Source organism: Chelonoidis abingdonii, chromosome 23 (genome assembly GCF_003597395.2).
Source record: "Chelonoidis abingdonii isolate Lonesome George chromosome 23, CheloAbing_2.0, whole genome shotgun sequence".
NCBI classification, from domain to species: Eukaryota; Metazoa; Chordata; order Testudines; family Testudinidae; genus Chelonoidis; species Chelonoidis abingdonii.
In genome coordinates, this window is record NC_133791.1 from 9,251,973 (window position 1) to 9,268,188 (window position 16,216).

The following is a 16,216-nucleotide window of genomic DNA, read 5'->3' on the forward strand; positions in this document are numbered from 1 at the left end:
CAGGGGAATAGACCCGTGCAGTTACGCTGTATGCATCCAGATGCACCAGGGCTTACCTGGCAGTGCTGGAATTTAAATTTGACCTTGGAGTAATAGATAATTTTCCCCAGATTTCTTACAACTGTCTTCCTCCGCCCTTTCTTGAACAGGCTGGGAAACCGCTGGTCCAAGTTTTCCTTTTGATTTTCCTGGTTCGTGATATTCTGTACCAAGGGAAAAAATAATCACAGAGCTGAGTGCTGGTGGGGCCCATCAACATCTGCAAGAGACGTTAGCAGAGCTGCCTTTCTTTAGAAAGGGGTCCTGGGTGAGTGCCCTGGCTAGGCTGTTTGTTGTTTGGTCTCCATGCCAGCCTGGGAGCTGGGATTTTATTACTGCTGCAAGACTTGGTTCCCTCACCATCCAGGGAGATATTTTAAAACAAACTCGGATCATCTGGTTGGTAGAAACAAGTTATAAATTTTAGGCCTCTCAACTTTGCAGTCACGCTCCGCTTACCAAGCTGATTGGTTTAATGTGGCCCTAACCCAGTTCACTTGGACAACGAGTGACCCAAGCTGTGCACAGCTGAGTGGTCTTAGTTTATAAACCTCTGTGCAGTTTCTTTGGTTTAGCTCTGCCAGGGCTTCCTCCTACCCACCTCTCCCTGCTGATCGATTACATCCCCCTCCTACTGTGTTTTTAAATCCGTGCTGTTTAGAGCTGCTAATAGCTATCTGGACATAGGGAGTCACATTTATTGGGGTCAGCCCTATGCTACCACACCTATCCGTGTTCTCTGCGGCTTCCCCTGCTCTAATCTCTCCCAGAACACCTTGGAGCTTAATTCCCTCCCATTGCGTGTCTGCTCCCCGTCCAATCCACACCAGAAAGGCACAAAAAGAGCCATGCAGGATGCAGACATGGGGAGAAGTCGATTAAAACAAAAAAGATAGAGAGAGAGACTGGGCTCCTGCTAATAGCCACAAGCATTGCTCAGCTGCCCAGTGCATTGGGTCGAAAGCAGGCTGTGTGTGTACCACCTCCACAGAGCACAGCTTGACAACTACGGATATAGCTCAAGGAGCAGAATGCATGTTGGCCATAATGCCCGCTGAAGGTAATGGGATCCTGTCCATTGGCAATGGCCATTGGATCAGGCCCCAAATGAACTTGGCCTAACGGAACATGGTGGAAGGAGTGGAAAAGAGGGTTCCTCCAGAAATGGTTTATTCTAGGGAGCTCCTGGTGGCTCAAAAAATTCAAGGTTGAATCTCCTGGCTGAAGTTGCCCTCCGTAAAGGCCATTGTGATGCATCCTCTGGAGAAGGTTAGGAGAAGCCAGTGGGAGCCAGAGGGCTGAGAAGAGACAGACATAAAGGCATGGTCTAGCAATCTCAGGGGATGCTGTTTGCATCACTTCCTGAGTCCCAGGTGTACGGAAATTTCTCCTGTTGTGCAATGAGCTGGGCTGTGAGGTTCACACACTATTCTGTTCTGGTGCCCATCACTGGAGGATCTTCTGAACCCTCTCCACCCTCACTTAAACTCACATTCTGATGCCTTCAGTCGGCTTGTGCTTGAGTCCTGGATGAACCATTGCAATTGTGTTGCATACAGAGAAGGCCAGGGAGAGGCTGCGTGGGGGGCATGAGACCCCCTGTGTCCTACAAGGGCTGTGTACACCAAGGCTTGCCTTGCCTTTATGGATTATCTGGAAGCATGGGGCGGAGGGGAATGGAGATGGCTTCCTTCCTCCATCCCAAATCTCCTTTGTTCTAAAAGTCCAGAAGATGCACGAGCACCCAATCGAGCCTGCCCATAGCCTGTGATCAGGTGAGCATAAGAATTTGCTCTTTGAGATGTCCATGTCCCAGCTCAGCTGGAAGGGAAATCTGCTTTATGAGGAGGCCACGATAGGGTTTGTATCATGTGCTTGCCAAGCAGGGAGGTCATCCAGCTGCACTCCCATCCCCAGGTGGCAGGGCTACCAAACACATGACAGAATTTAGATGATGGGGCAGGGCAGGGGGGCCGGATTTAAGGCTTAAGTGTCAGAAAATCTTTCTTTCCAGAGCAGCGTTTCCAGGAACAACAAATCCAGACGCAGGCGCTGCAGATAGATGCGGGGGTGGGGGGGGTCAAGTGACAAACCGACAGCCCCGTACATACAGAGCAGCCCAAACAGCCAGCGCTTTCTCAGAGCTGATGGAGAACCCGACGAGTCTACATGTGCCCATTTGAAATGCTTGGTGCCAAGGAGACAGCTGCAAAAGCCCCATGATAAACGAAGAGCTGCAGCCACTAACCAGACCTATTCTTCTGCCTCCTAGGTGAGCTCACCCATCAGGAAGAGATTCGCTGGACTAGCCATTTTAAAGGCATCAACAGGTCTCAGGTTAGAGAGAGGAACTGGTTAACCAGTGACAGGCTGCTAATGATTTTTGGAGTCCTTTATCTGCAAAAGCTGGGAGTTCCTTTCACAGCTTAATTGAATCTAGATAATTACTTTTTGTCAGGCCCAAGTAAAATCCCCCAGCGCCCCAGAGGGCTTCATCAGAATGTTTTCCTCTGGTTTCCAACCATCTGCAGACTAATCAGCATCTGTGTGCAGTGTCAGAGAACATGTGACTGGAGGTGGGAACCTGCTAACTGCCAATTAATGAGCTCACCGAGAGGCAATTAAGTGCAGAAGAAAGATTAAATATTTGCTACAGGCCTCGGTGGAGGGCTGACTGATCAGCTGCCAGTCGGGGAAGCAATAAAGAATACAGGCTGATGATAACAAAGCTGTTCAGCATGCATGGTGTCCTGAGGTGTGTTAAAACACAAGAGCTCTCACAGGGGCATGGACACGTTGAATTTGGCTCCAAATTTCAGTAAAAAAAACCCTGTAAAAATAACTTAAAACCAACATAAATTATCCCATTCATTTCTGCATTTACTTCCACCACATTCAGTTGTTCATTTGCTTTTTCATCTAGAAATTCCCCGTCCAGTGTTTGCCATCCAAATGTTACTCTTTTGAGATATGATCCGTATTCTGGTAGTGCCCAGTAAGCCCAGGGCCCCCCGTGCTAGGTGTTGTGTAAATGCAGAACCAAAAAAAAAGCCCCTGTCCGAGAAAGCTTACAATCATGGGATAAGAGGAGAGAGAAAACACAGCGGGGGGGAGGGAGCACAAAGTAACACATGAGATGATTGTGAACAGTGTGAGAAGCAGTGGTCCCAGCTGCCTAACCAACATTGCAGTCTTGTGCCAGCACATGAGATCTAGAAACAGAAATTGACTAAGAACATAATAACGGCCATACTGGGTCAGACCAAAGGTCCATCCAGACCAGTATCCTGTCTACTGACAATGGCCAGTGCCAGGTGCCCCAGAGGGAATGAACCTAACAGGTAATGATCAAGTGATCTCTCTCCTACTGTCCATCTCCACCCTCTGACAAACAGAGGCTAGGAACAGTATCCCTGCCCATCCTGGCTAACAGCCATTAATTGACTTAACCACCATGAATTTATCCAGTTCTCTTTTAAACCCTGTTATAGTCCTAACCATCACAACCTCCTCAGGCGAGGAGTTCCATAAGTTGACTGTGTGCTGTGTGAAGAACTTCCTTTTATTTGTTTTAAACCTGCTGCCCACTAATTTCATTTGGTGGCCCCTAGTTCTTATATTATGGGAACAAGTAAATAACTTTTCCTTATTCACTTTCTTTACATCACTCATGATTTTATATACCTCTGTCATATCCCCCTTTAATCTCTTCTTTCCAAGATGAAAAGTCCTAGCCTCTTTAATCTCTCTTCATATGAGACCCATTCCAAACCCCTAATCATTTTAGTTGCCCTTCTCTGAACCTTTTCTAATCCCAGAAACAGAAAGTTATACTAGAAACAGATGCTGACCATAAAGTGAAACTGACATGGGCCCTCCTGTTCTACACCGAGCCCTGTTAACTTCAGTGAGACGCTGCACAGGTGCTGTGTTCCACTGGCACAGATTTCCTGGCAGGTTGGGGACCACAGGGAGAGAAATTGTTCAGAGTAAGAAGTGAGTTGGATTTTTGAATGTATTTCTGTTTGAATCGCCTAGGGGTGTCACTTGGAATAGCACCAACAAGCTAGGATGATTAAATCTAGGAATTGTAAGCAGTGTCCCTTTAATTGCTTGCCCTTCTGCTGGAGGTCCCAGCACACCCAGGTACAAGGCACCAGCTGTGCAGCCACAAGTCCTAGGTACGTCCTTCCATTCCATCGGGATCAACGGCAGGTTAATGGATGAGAGTGGCAAACGGTCGTGGAAGGTCGGTGCTTAGTGGAGAATTATATTTCATACCTTTTTGGGCTCCTTTCAAGAAGCCGCCCTGCTATTGAATTGTATATAATATATATAGCCAGCAACAACATGGCAGCATAACAATCTGGAATCCCATTTAAACAATTTCTAACATTAGGAAGCGACTTGGCATTTCCCATGGCCAATCAGTGCATTCTTTAAGACACCAATGTGGGAGCGCTTTATTGGTACCAGTCTAGTTAAATGCTACAACCATCACCAGTGTGGACACAATTATATCCGTATAAAAGGTGCTTATACCATTATAGGAGTTCCTGAAGGGGAATGAGATATACATTTATAATGGTATAACTTCAGCCACATGAGGGGTTGTATTACTGTTTTGGGGCGGGGGGCAGGAATCATCACACTAATAACTGAACTAGTTGAGCTGGAATGAAAAGTGTGTGTAAAGCAGGCCTGTGTTCAAATCATTGTGTTCCCTAGGCCTGCTCCTCTGTTAGCACCCCAGCCACTGCTACCCTCAACAGAGCTGCAACGCGGGCATAGTAAAAAAGATTGGCCGTGGGCACAGTCAGCATGAGCCCAAAACAAGAGAGAGAAGAAAAGTTGTGATGAGGGGCAATTAGAAGACTGCTAAAACTGCAGTGATTGAGCCAACTGACTATGAATGAAAAGGTCAGACTAAAATTCCAGCATCCGGACCCACACCGTTTGGTTCTAGGCTGGATCAAAACCCAGAAAGGGGCTGATTTGTTTGTGTGGGTATCAGCCAAGGACTGAGTGGGCTTTCTGTCTAACAGGGAAGTGCGTTTTTCAAGTTGCATTAATCACATGAGTTGATGATCAGCTGCTGCTGTGTAGTCAGGTGGGATGGCCTTGGGCTGCTTTGGTCAATTTTTACCTGGTCTCTCCTGGTGTTTTTCTGTTTTTTTGAACATGTAGCTGGCGGGAGCCCTGGACTTTGCCTGGGTGCCCTTTGCTGAGGAGTCTGTATAAAACCAAAAGTGAAGTAACTAATGGACCACTCAGAAGAGACTGAGGATTCAAGGAAGGGCTGGACTCATGAGAGTTTAGATCCAAAAACTCACGAAAGCACCAGAAGAATGTTTGGCACCATTTAATCCAACCTCAGACCCTAACTCTGATTGCACCCTGCGCTCCACTCCCTGCCTGTATCTAAATGAGATGGAGGCTTCATCCCCTGCACCCATCTGTAGCCAGGATGTACATCCACCACCGCCTCAGCATAGCTAGGATGACATAGTCCTTGGTGTATCTTATTATCACTGCACCCACACTCCAGATAGGTCAAGTTAATGGCTCCCAAGGGAAGTTTACATCAGGTCTGCCCTATGCCCCTCCCACTGCAGTTGTGCCAGCAAACGGGTGCTATAGCCACCACTGCATGTGAGTGAGGTGTTTGTGTGGACACATGAGTGAACAGAACACTCAGCACTCAGGCTATCCCTGGGGAGAACTTGCCTAGTGCAGGCGAGCGCTGTGTGTTTGTAAAGCACCTCACGCAGTAAAAATAGCAATGTCTAGATCTTATCTAGCACTTGTCATCAATAGATCTCAAAGCGCTTTACAAAGGCAGGTGGTATTGTAAGCCCCATTTTACAGGTGGGGAAACTGAGGCACCAAGGGGCGGTGACTTGCCCAAGGTCACCCAGCAGGCCAATGACAGAGACATGAACAGAACCCAGGTCTCCTAAATCCCAATCCAGTGTTTAACCAGTAGGTCACACCACACACACTCATATAGTGGGTCAGACTGCACAAAGCACCAGCAAACATCCTGCTCTGGCCACAAAGGAGACCATGGGGAGAGCGAGATGTTACCTCATCTATTTTGCCCATCTGTGATTTCCTTTGTCCCCAGTTTTAGAGAAGGATGCTGTGTAATCCCAGCTCAGGAGATCTCACTCTGCACAAGGAACAAGAACTCTTCGTAATGCTGTCAAATCTTTCCCATCAATCTGTGATCAGCTGCCCCGGTGTGAGAGAGAGACAATGTGATCTCTCCCCTGTGATGTGATGGGGATGACTAAAAGACAAACCCCAGACTGCAAGAGCTAACCCCAGACTGAGATGAAACTGCCTTCATATTTGCAGCATCAGCTTCAGCTCTGCCTTCTCTGGGACAAGCATATGGTTGCCCCACGGCTCCATCATAGCTGTGGACAAGGTCTCTAAGGCCACTGAGAAATTCCTCTGCAACAGAGTGAATCCCCACATGACATAGAGCTGGTATGGTAGGCTCTGTTATGTTTGTGGCACGCACAAAGAGAAGTTAATTAAAAACACAAATACTCCTGCTGAAACGTTGTAAGATAACACTACTTCATTTCTTAGAATTCAGAACAATAACACAAAAGAACAAAAACCAGAGAAAGACAAAGCAGGCTGCTCCCTAAAAAAAAAAAAAGAGGCACAAATCTCCCCATCTTACTCTAGGCTGGCTGTTTCAGGCTTTCTGATCACACACTTCCCTAAAGAGCACCCCCATCTCTGCAAACAAAACTAGGAAACCCCTTACAATTTGAAGTGTCAGTTTACAATTCCAGCACGTTTTTCAAATACACCTCTACCCTGATATAACGTGACCCGATATAGCACGAATTCGGATATAATGCGGTAAAGCAGCACTCTGGGGAAGGCAAGGGGGCTGCGCGCTCCAGTGGATCAAAGCAAGTTCAATATAACGTGGTTTCACCTATAAAGTGGTATGATTTTTTGGCTCCCGAGGACAGTGTTATATCGGGGAAGAGGTGTGTGCCACACTGTCCACCTCCTTGGGGTACTTGCCAGCATAGGGGAGGTGTTTGGGGCATCCCTGGGGGAAAGGAGGTGTGACCAGAGGTCCGTGGCATTCTGGCAATTCCTGACTGCTGAACGACCCAAAGGGGCTGTGCGCAGCCAGGGGGAAGCTAGGGCAGCCATGAGGCTGCTCTAATTTCACTGGGAACCAGGCTGCCCTTGCATGGCCCCAGAATAGGGAGGGTCTAAAGTGGCATTAAGCTACATTAGTTCCCCAGGGTCAGGCACTGGGTGGCACTTTGTGCCTTCTCCTTATTAATTAAGCACAGAGGAGGGAGTTCATCCCTCCTGTACTTCCATGCAGCAGGGGGAACTTAGGCCAGAGGTTTGACTCCCACACCCCAGCTTAATTATTTGTCACAACCTTTCACTAGCTCTTTGGGGCAGAGACCGTTGTTTAGTTCTATGTCTGTACAGCCCCTAGCGCACTGGGGCTCCTCGGTGCTACCATGAACAATCGCGCTAATAGTAAATAATCATGCTAATAATAAATTAGAACTGTCCTTTGCTGGCATGTTCCACTTTCACTGCTGTGCAGACACACAACTGTCCAAAGGCAAGTGAGAGCAGGGACCCCTCCACAACCTGCAATAACGTATGTAACACAGGGCCAGATCCCCGAGCTGTCTCAGATGCTGGTGTCTCGAAGCAGCACAAGGCACTCGCTAGGACCTCAGGGAGTTTGTGTGAGCAGCCTGTTATCAGCCCAACCCAGCTGGGAGGTCACCACCATTTTGCAGCATCCCTGCCACACCCAGATTTAATTAGAGGAGCCCCCAGGCACAAGTGACAACTAGGTTGCACCTCTTCTGGTCCCAGGCTTTCCTAGCCAATAGGAACACAGCACACGCCTGTTCTAACCGAGCCATATGTTACCTCCCTGGGCTAATTAACCCTGTGCCACTGGATCCTAATAACAGCTCGGACTAGATTGGACTAGAAGGAGTTTTAAATCCGTGGCTGGCCGACCAGAAGCACATTTTAAACCCTAGGGTAGACAGGGCACATTGTAGTTTAACATGCCTTAGCTGAGGGAGGTGAAGGGGATAGGAAAGGATCACAGAGTCTCACCCTTCTCTCCAGAACACCTAATGCTCAGCAGAAACCATGGGAATCCTGCTGATTGCGGCCCAGATAAAAGGAACCGAGAGTTTCGTGCTTTGTCATCCTTTCGCAACTCTCATCAGCTGGCTGTTATTTCCCCAGGACTGTTTATATTTGTGGCTCTCCGCTGCCGCCCCCGGTTCACTGAACAGGGCTCATTTGTGTTGCCTCCATCAGGGAGTTTGATGCATCACAGTGATTCGGAAACCGAGTTTCTCTCTCGGGGTTTGGCAGAGCAGCGAACCGCAAGTCTAATGCAGCGCGAATGCCCTGACATGTTCACTCTCTGTCTCCAGTGCCTCATCCTACAGGTAGAGTGAGTTAATAATTAACCTCCTCGCCCCCTCCGGACCCTCAGCAGGATGTCAGGGGTGGCTAAGGAGGCGAGGCAGCAGATTTGCAATTGGGCTTCTCCTTCCCTCCTCCAGTCTGTGGCCTGGATTGGGAAGTGGCATAATTAGGTCTGGGGGTTGGAGGCATCAACAGCAAAATAAGATGGAGGCTCTTCTGTATGCACCTTGTCCCAGGTTGGGTCGGCAACAGCGGGCCTCGTTTCTAGGGCCTACATTCCCAGGCATCCACAAAGCTGTCAGGTCCCCTTCGCTTCTACTGGGGAAGCTCCTGGACATTAAGACTAAAGACTCAGGAGTCTGAGCTTCTAGACTCTATCCCTGCACTATGCAGAGGTCAGCCTAGAAGAGCCCAATGGTCCCTCCTGGCCTTAGAATTAATTATCTCCATTTTGTGGATGGGGAACTGAGGCCCAGAGAAGCGAAGCAACTTGCCCAAAGTCACTAGGGAGTCAGCAGCAGAGCAAGGATTTGACCCTGGGTCACCCATGTCCCAAGTTAGCACCATAACCACTGCACCATCCGTGTAGGGGAGAAGCCTACTTCATTGGAAGTTTCCTTCATGAATAAATTGGTATGTGGCTCATTTTTGGTCCACGACACACATTTGTGTCCCCGTGTTTGGGCCTTAGCAGGTTGACGGGTGTGATCAGCTGGGGTTGCACCCGAGACCTCTCCCATCAAAGGACAGACCTCTACCACTTGGGTGAGAAGGCAAAGTCCATTAGCTGAGAGCAGCAGCAGTCAGCTGCCTTCTGCAGATCAGTCACAGAGGGGGATGCGGAGACATCTGCCAGTGCATGGACACACATACTGTTGTCCTTCGGGATCTCGCGCTGCTCGTGGGTTTCATTTTCCCAGCCTGTGCGAATGTGGCTATTCTTCGTCTTGCCTCCTTTGGGGAAGTATCGATAACACTGGAGGAAGCCAAGCGTAGGTCCTGATCCTGTGATGTGCCCTCTGCACGGAGAGCACACGTGTGTTCTCCCAGCTCCTCCAGGAAATGATTTCGGCATCCATCCTGCTGGAGGCCTATTGAGCTCAGTTACAAGACGAGCAGGTGAGGAATAATACTTAGCACTTCCATAGCGCTTGCCATCTGTAGAGCTCCATATGCATCCCAGAGATGATGAAGCATCATGTCCCTTATTATACAGATGAGGAAACTGAGGCACGGAAAAGTGAGGCGTGGGGCTTGCCCAAGGGCACACAGCGAGCCAGTGGCAGAGTCAGGAATAGAACCCAGGAGTCCTGCCTTCTCCTCTGGTGCCAGATGATGAAAGGTGAAGTTGTAGAGGCTGACAAAGGGCCCAGCCACATGGGTAGGGATCCAGTGTGGAATCAGGAGCTTTTCCCTACATAAAGGTTACAGCAACCTAGCGTCTGTGGGTGGAAAGCAGAGTGGTGGCTCTGGGTCCCTACCCTTCTCCAGGGGCTGCCTGGAGCTTCAGTGAACCCAAGGCAAGAGATATGACCCTGCCCAGGGCCAGGGTTGATTGAAGGGCAGACGGGGCCACTGATGGACAGAAACCAGATATTCGTCTACCTTGCACAGCATCATTAAAATAAGCCTGTCCAGTGGATAAGGCTCTGGGCTGGGTCTCAGGAGACCGACATTCTACTCTCTAGCCTTGTCACTGACCTGCTTGGTGAAATTATTTCTCTTTCTCTATCTCCGGTTCGTCTCTGGTTCCTCTCCCACTCGTCTTGTCTATTTGCACCATGTTCATTGGGGGCAGACTAGTGGGCATCAAGGCTAAAGACTCAGGAGTCTGAGGTTATAGAATCTGTCGTACTGACATGGTACCCATCACCATAGGAACAGGGAACCTGACATTTATGCTCCCCACAGCCCTGCCAGGTAGGACAGTGCTCTAGTTCAAACAGGTGGATGGACAGTACCTAGCACAATGGGGCCCTGGTCTTGGCTGAGGCCTGTAGATGCTACCGTAATATAAGTAAATACTACTAATATAAGCTCTGCTTCCATTGACAGGCTGCTGGGAATGGCCGACGTGGCTGCAAAGTTTGTATGTAGGACAGACTTGCCCCTACCTCTCCCCTTCCCACGGCGTTCTGCTAATACATTGGCAGCTCCGCCTCATTCCAGCATGGGAATGAATCATTCTCTCTGTTGTACGCTCTCTCTAATTTCCCCTCATCCTTCCTCGACCTAGAAACAAAATAACTACGCGCAGCAGAGGAAGTGCATCGGAGTCCCTGCCTGCCTCCCTGCCAGCGCTGCATCTCAGATTCCAGATATTCAGGTTGATGACAGGGCTTCATGGTCCCCACCCATGGGATGCTGCATTAGAGTCCTGGAGCGGCGAGCTAACCTGCCTGGATGGAGATAGGTCTCAGCTCCTGATCCCTGCTCTTGCTACAGATGTCCCCATGAGCCTCTAATCTTCTTCACCCCGACCTGCGCTACCACCCCACTGTGCAGAAACCCCTCCCCATTTCATGCACAGGTGTCCCTAGGCATGTGAGCCCCACAACAGCTGAAAATAACTTCTTCTAGTTCAGGGGCATGGCTGGATGTGTTCGCACTTACCTTCCCAGGAATATACTGCAGTATTTTGTCTGTGGTCATGTCTCTCTCCTGCCCTGACTCAATACCAAAGAGGCTGGCCAGTTTTTTCTTGCTGTCTTGTCTGCAAAGATACAAAAACACGTAAGCCAAAGCTGGTATATTGCGACCCCCAGCTCAGAAATAAGAAAGCGGGCAAGCCAAACAAGCAGTTTGCCACTAGCCTCCTAATCATCCCAGCCCAATGAATGGCTGATAATCAGCCTGCAAGAATTTTAATGGCTTTTCCAGGCACTTGTTGGCTTGTCTTCATTTTGTTTACTTATCTTTGCATAACCAAACTGCTCAACAAACCCTGTCTGCATCTCTAGCTTGGCCTTGCATCTGTCTCCAGGTTGGCCATTTGTCCCAGCTTCCCCAGGCAAGAGATGGCAGCTGTGCTGGGGGTGTCTTACCAGTACTCACCCCCTCCATTTTATTCCATCTTTGTGTCTTTCCTGTCTCTGTCCTCAGAATCCCAGGACCCTTCTATCCCGACCCCTTCAGACACAAACTCACATCCATGTTAACATGCCCTGCCGCCGCTACCGGCTATAATTTACCATTTGGGTCATTGGGGCTGCTTTTGCCGGGATTCCTAAGCAGTTTTCTCTCTTTAAATCACATTGCAACAGTTAATGCTATGGGGACCAAATTATCATCTGCAATGGACTGAAGACCCCATCCTGCAGCTGCTGACTGACCTCAAAGCCCAGCAGTGCCAGTGCCAGTTGCAACACACAGGATCAGGCCTTTACACTGCAAGCTTCTTGGGGCTGGCAATCTTGGGCCCAATTCTCCTGTCCCTTACATCTGTTTTATCCCAGAACAACTCCATTGCAACTGCCTTCCTTCGGTGGAATTATTGTCGATTTACAACGTCAGGGAGAAAAGAAACACTCCTGACATCTTGTCTGTTTGTTTGTAAAGCCCTCAGCCTACAAGCCTGAGGAATGATCTCCTGAAGCCAGCTGGTGCATCCCACCAATAATGCAATGATTTGTTTCCAGCTTCAGACAACGTAAAAGTAAACCACAACCTTCGAAAAAGGCTCGGCTCACTGCTGCAGCCTAGCCCATGCCTGGTGGGCAGCAATCCTGGAAGGTGCCCCTTTACACATACACCCGGGTGGGATGACGTCCTTGTTATCACAGGGCTTAACAAGTGGGGTGTGTGTGCAGAGATCTGCAATATTTCTGATATTTGCACGGGACCTTAGAGGCTCACTGGAATACTACTATTATCTATTTATCTCAGGGGGTGCCGCTGCTGCCCATCACTGTGGTATCTGACTGTGTGCCTTCCAGGACAAATTGATACCAATAGCAAAGTCTCTACAAGACTTCCTGGAGTCTCTGGCTCTTCTCCCTTTTCAGGGTGAAAATGCTGCTCACATTGTGGAGCTAAAAATGCCTGGCTCTGGAGGATCAATCTCTCTCTCTCTCTCTCTGATCCTGGCTTTTACAATCACTCATTTTTTGGACTTGTGACCCATCAGTGTCAGAATCAGGAATCACTAGCGCCACCAGTAAATCCATCTGCAGCCTTTGTGTGCGTCCCCCCGACAAGTCTTGTGGGAGCCAGTTTTCATTTTCAAATCCAAATGAAATAAACCAGCCCTTTCTCCCAGGGGCAATGTGACTGGGCCGTTCCCCTGCCAGAGTCTGAGAAGTCCTCGCTCTCTGACCTTCGCTGCAAACTGAGCTCTCCTGGCTGTACAACCCCACACGAAACCGTGCAAAAGACGTATTGTCTGCAGCCCCAGGTATCCAGAGACGGGCTGAGGCTACTAACCCAGTTCCAGCTGGTGCCTTGTCCAGGGCAAAGCCGGCTGGGACTAGGGTGACCAGACAGCAAATATGAAAAATCGGAACAGGGGGTGGGGGTAATAGGCGCCTATATCAGACAAAGCTCCAAATAGCAGGACTGTCCCTATAAAATCAGGACCTCTGGTCACCCTAGCTGAGAATAACTTTAACACAAACCCAGATCAAAGCAACGCCCATCTACTTACTCTTTCTTCAGGGAAGGTTTCCTGCTGAAGGAGTGTCTGAATCTCCCAGGTGGCTGGGGAACACAAGTTATGTTCCCCATGTTGGCAGCAGCTGGGTTAGTCCAGGAGCACTGGGGAGCGGAGTGCTAGGCACTGGCAGGGAGAGAGAAGGAATAAGGAGCTGGGGAAGTTTGCAAGCATGTGTCATGCACACATTCCCATCCCCACTTCCGTCTGCAGTGACTCTTGTGGGTGTGATCTGTGTGAGCAAACAGCCTTTTGGCCAAGGGTTGGGCCACTGGGTTCTCTCCCCTACCCCCGCCTGGGAGCGCTAGGGGAGGGATTTGGGCAGGTGAACCAAACAGGTCCCTTTGGCACTACCTGGGATCTTTGATACTGGGCTGGGGGCTGAGCAGTTTGTGCTTGGAGAGGAATTTTAATCACTGTTAGATAAGAGGGATTCCATCCACGGAAACATTTAGGTCTCACTGCTGCAATCTGATCCCACAGGCAGCCCCCTGCAGAGCCCCATGAAAGCCAAGGAGCAGAGGCAAAGTGTGTGTGGATCCAGTGCCAGGACTGGAGCCTTAAAAGGACAAGGTAGGGGTTTCAGGGCTCCTATCCTGATGTGCCTTTACTTTTCTTACTGACTTGGTTTGCAGAATCCATTGCCTTCTTATAGAAGCATTCCCATATATATTTCTTCTAACTCAGAAAGTGCCGCATCTGACATGGGGGATTTCTGTTTTAGCCCCCATCTTGCCAGCTAAAGAGGAATTAACCAGAGAACAACAAATTAGTGGCTGCTTAGCTGCAAGTGCTCATAACTGGAGTACATTGGTTATGTACCAGCTGCATAAAGTCCAGGCCAGCCGTATATATATTTGGGGCTTTAAAAAGGGCCAGTTTCACGAAGCTGAAAACCATCATGAGCCAAATCAGCAAGAAGAAAGAATCTGAAGAGAGAAACGCAAATGATAATTGGGGACTGTTTATGAACATTTTACTAAGCTGGCCAAAAGATACAGGCGAGAGAGAATTTAGACTGTAAGCTCTTTGGGGCAGAGACTGGGGTTTTTTTTTGTTCTGCATCTGCACAGCACCATGGCACAGTGGGGTTCTGGCCCATTACTGGGGCCCGTAGAGGCTACGATAGACATAGTCTAAATAAATAATAAGGCTACAGTGATTAAAAAAATAAACTGGCTTCGGGGAAAGTGAAATCAGCTATAAAAACAAAACAAAACCACCCCCCCAGTATATAACAAATGGAGAAAAGGGGAAGATGACAGCAATGAACCTAAATTAGAAGCTAGGAAGCACAAAAAGACACAAGGAGGAATCTTTGGCCAGCAGAGAAAAAGACACTAAAGAGGTTTGGGAGTCCTAGCAGGAGTATTGGCCCATTGTTGGATGGAAATGGTAGAACTGACAATGATAGTACGGAAAAGACAAATGTTCAATAAATATTTCTGTTCTCTGATTAGGAAAAAGCTAGGATGATGAATTATTTTTCATCTCAACAGTAACTAAAGAGAATGTTAAGCAACAGCTGTTAAAGCTTTCAAACATTGACATTTTCAAATCAGCAGGTCTAGGTAACTTGCATCCAAGAGTTTTAAAAGAGCTGGCCTGGGAGCTTTCTGGACTGTTAATGTTGATTTGAAATAAGTTTTGGAATGCTGGGGGTGCTCCAGAGGACAGAGAGAAAGCTAATGTACTTCTATTTTAAAAGAGTAAATGAGATGGCCTGTATAATTATAGGTCTGTCAGCCTGACATCGATTCCAGGCAAAATAATGGAACAGCAGATAGGAGAATTGATTAATAAAGTCTTAAAGGAGGTTAATATAATTAATGCCGATCAACATGGGTTTATGGAAAACAGATCCTGTCAGACTAACTTGAAGTTTTTGGAGGCGATTACAGGTTTGACTGATAAAAGTAATAGTGTTGATGTAATATTTTTCTGTAAGAGGTTTGACTTGGTATTTTGATTCAAAAACTAGAAAAATAGAAAATCAGCATGGCACACATTGAATGGATTAAAAGCTGGCTAACTGCCAGAACTCAAAATGCATTTGTAAATGGGGACTCTTCACAGAGCGGCTGTGTATCTAGTAGGGTACCACAGGGATTGCTTTTTGGCCCTTTGCATTTTTATCAGTGACAGGGAAGAAAACATAAAACAGGTATCTGAGAAACTTTGTAGATGACACAGAGTTTGGGAGAGTGGTAGATAATGAGGAGGACAGGTCCCTGGTACAGAGCGATCGGGATCACATGGTAAGCTGGGTGCAAGCAAACGATATGCATTTTAATACATCCGTATGTAAGGTCGTAATCAGTTGAACATGAGCTCCCTGTGGCCAAAAGGGCTGACATGGTCCTTGGATGTATAAGCAGGGCAATAATGAATATTCCTCTGTATTTGGCAGTGGTGCTACCGCTCCTGGAATGCTGTGTCTAGTTTTGCTGTCCACTATGTACAATGAGGATTGAAAAGTCAGAGAGGAGCCATTAGAATGATGAAGGGATTAGCAAACCTGCCGTGTATGGAAAGATTCAGGGAGCTCCAGCTGTTCAGTTAAAAGCTGCAGTTTCTAGGTCCCTACATGGGGAACAGAAATTTGGTAATACAGGGGCTCTTCAGTCTAGCAGGCAGAGATTAAACAAGAGCCAATGGCTGGAAGCTGAAGCTGGACAGGTTTAGACTAGAAAGAAATGACAGATTTATAACTGTGAAGGTAATTAACCAGTTGAACAACTTCTCCACGCTTGCTCCATCACTGGCCATTTTTAAAATCCAGAGCCAATGTTTTTCTAAAAAAGCTGCCCAGGTTCAGCCAGGAAGTAATGGAAGGCTGTCCTATGGGCTGTGCTATGCAGGAGATCAGACTACGTGATGATACTGGTCCCTTCTGGCTTTGTCATCTCGAAATCGTATTATTTAAATCAGTGCCATATTATCCTGCCATTTCAGAGCAGCCCTACAATAACAAACCAGCGTGTGCTGCCCATCCCTCAGGAGATATCCTCTACTAAACCCCATCATTTTTTTGCAGGGCAGGTCCCGCGGCTGCAATGTGTGCATTGT

General features: G+C 48.1%; 1 protein-coding gene across 1 annotated transcript in view; it reads right to left on the reverse strand.

Annotated features, from left to right (window-relative positions):
* PLEKHN1 (pleckstrin homology domain containing N1) overlaps positions 1–13,382 on the reverse strand; it is a 42,314-nt gene extending 28,932 nt beyond the window's left edge. Inside the window, exons 1-3 of the mRNA XM_032779960.2 lie at positions 13,142–13,382; positions 11,113–11,212; positions 57–203 (exon numbers count right to left, since the gene is read on the reverse strand). Of these exons, the coding sequence (XP_032635851.1) occupies positions 57–203; positions 11,113–11,212; positions 13,142–13,221 (327 nt within the window). The 5' untranslated portion in view covers positions 13,222–13,382. The remainder of the gene's footprint in view (positions 1–56; positions 204–11,112; positions 11,213–13,141) is intronic.
* Positions 13,383–16,216: the final 2,834 nt, after the last annotated feature.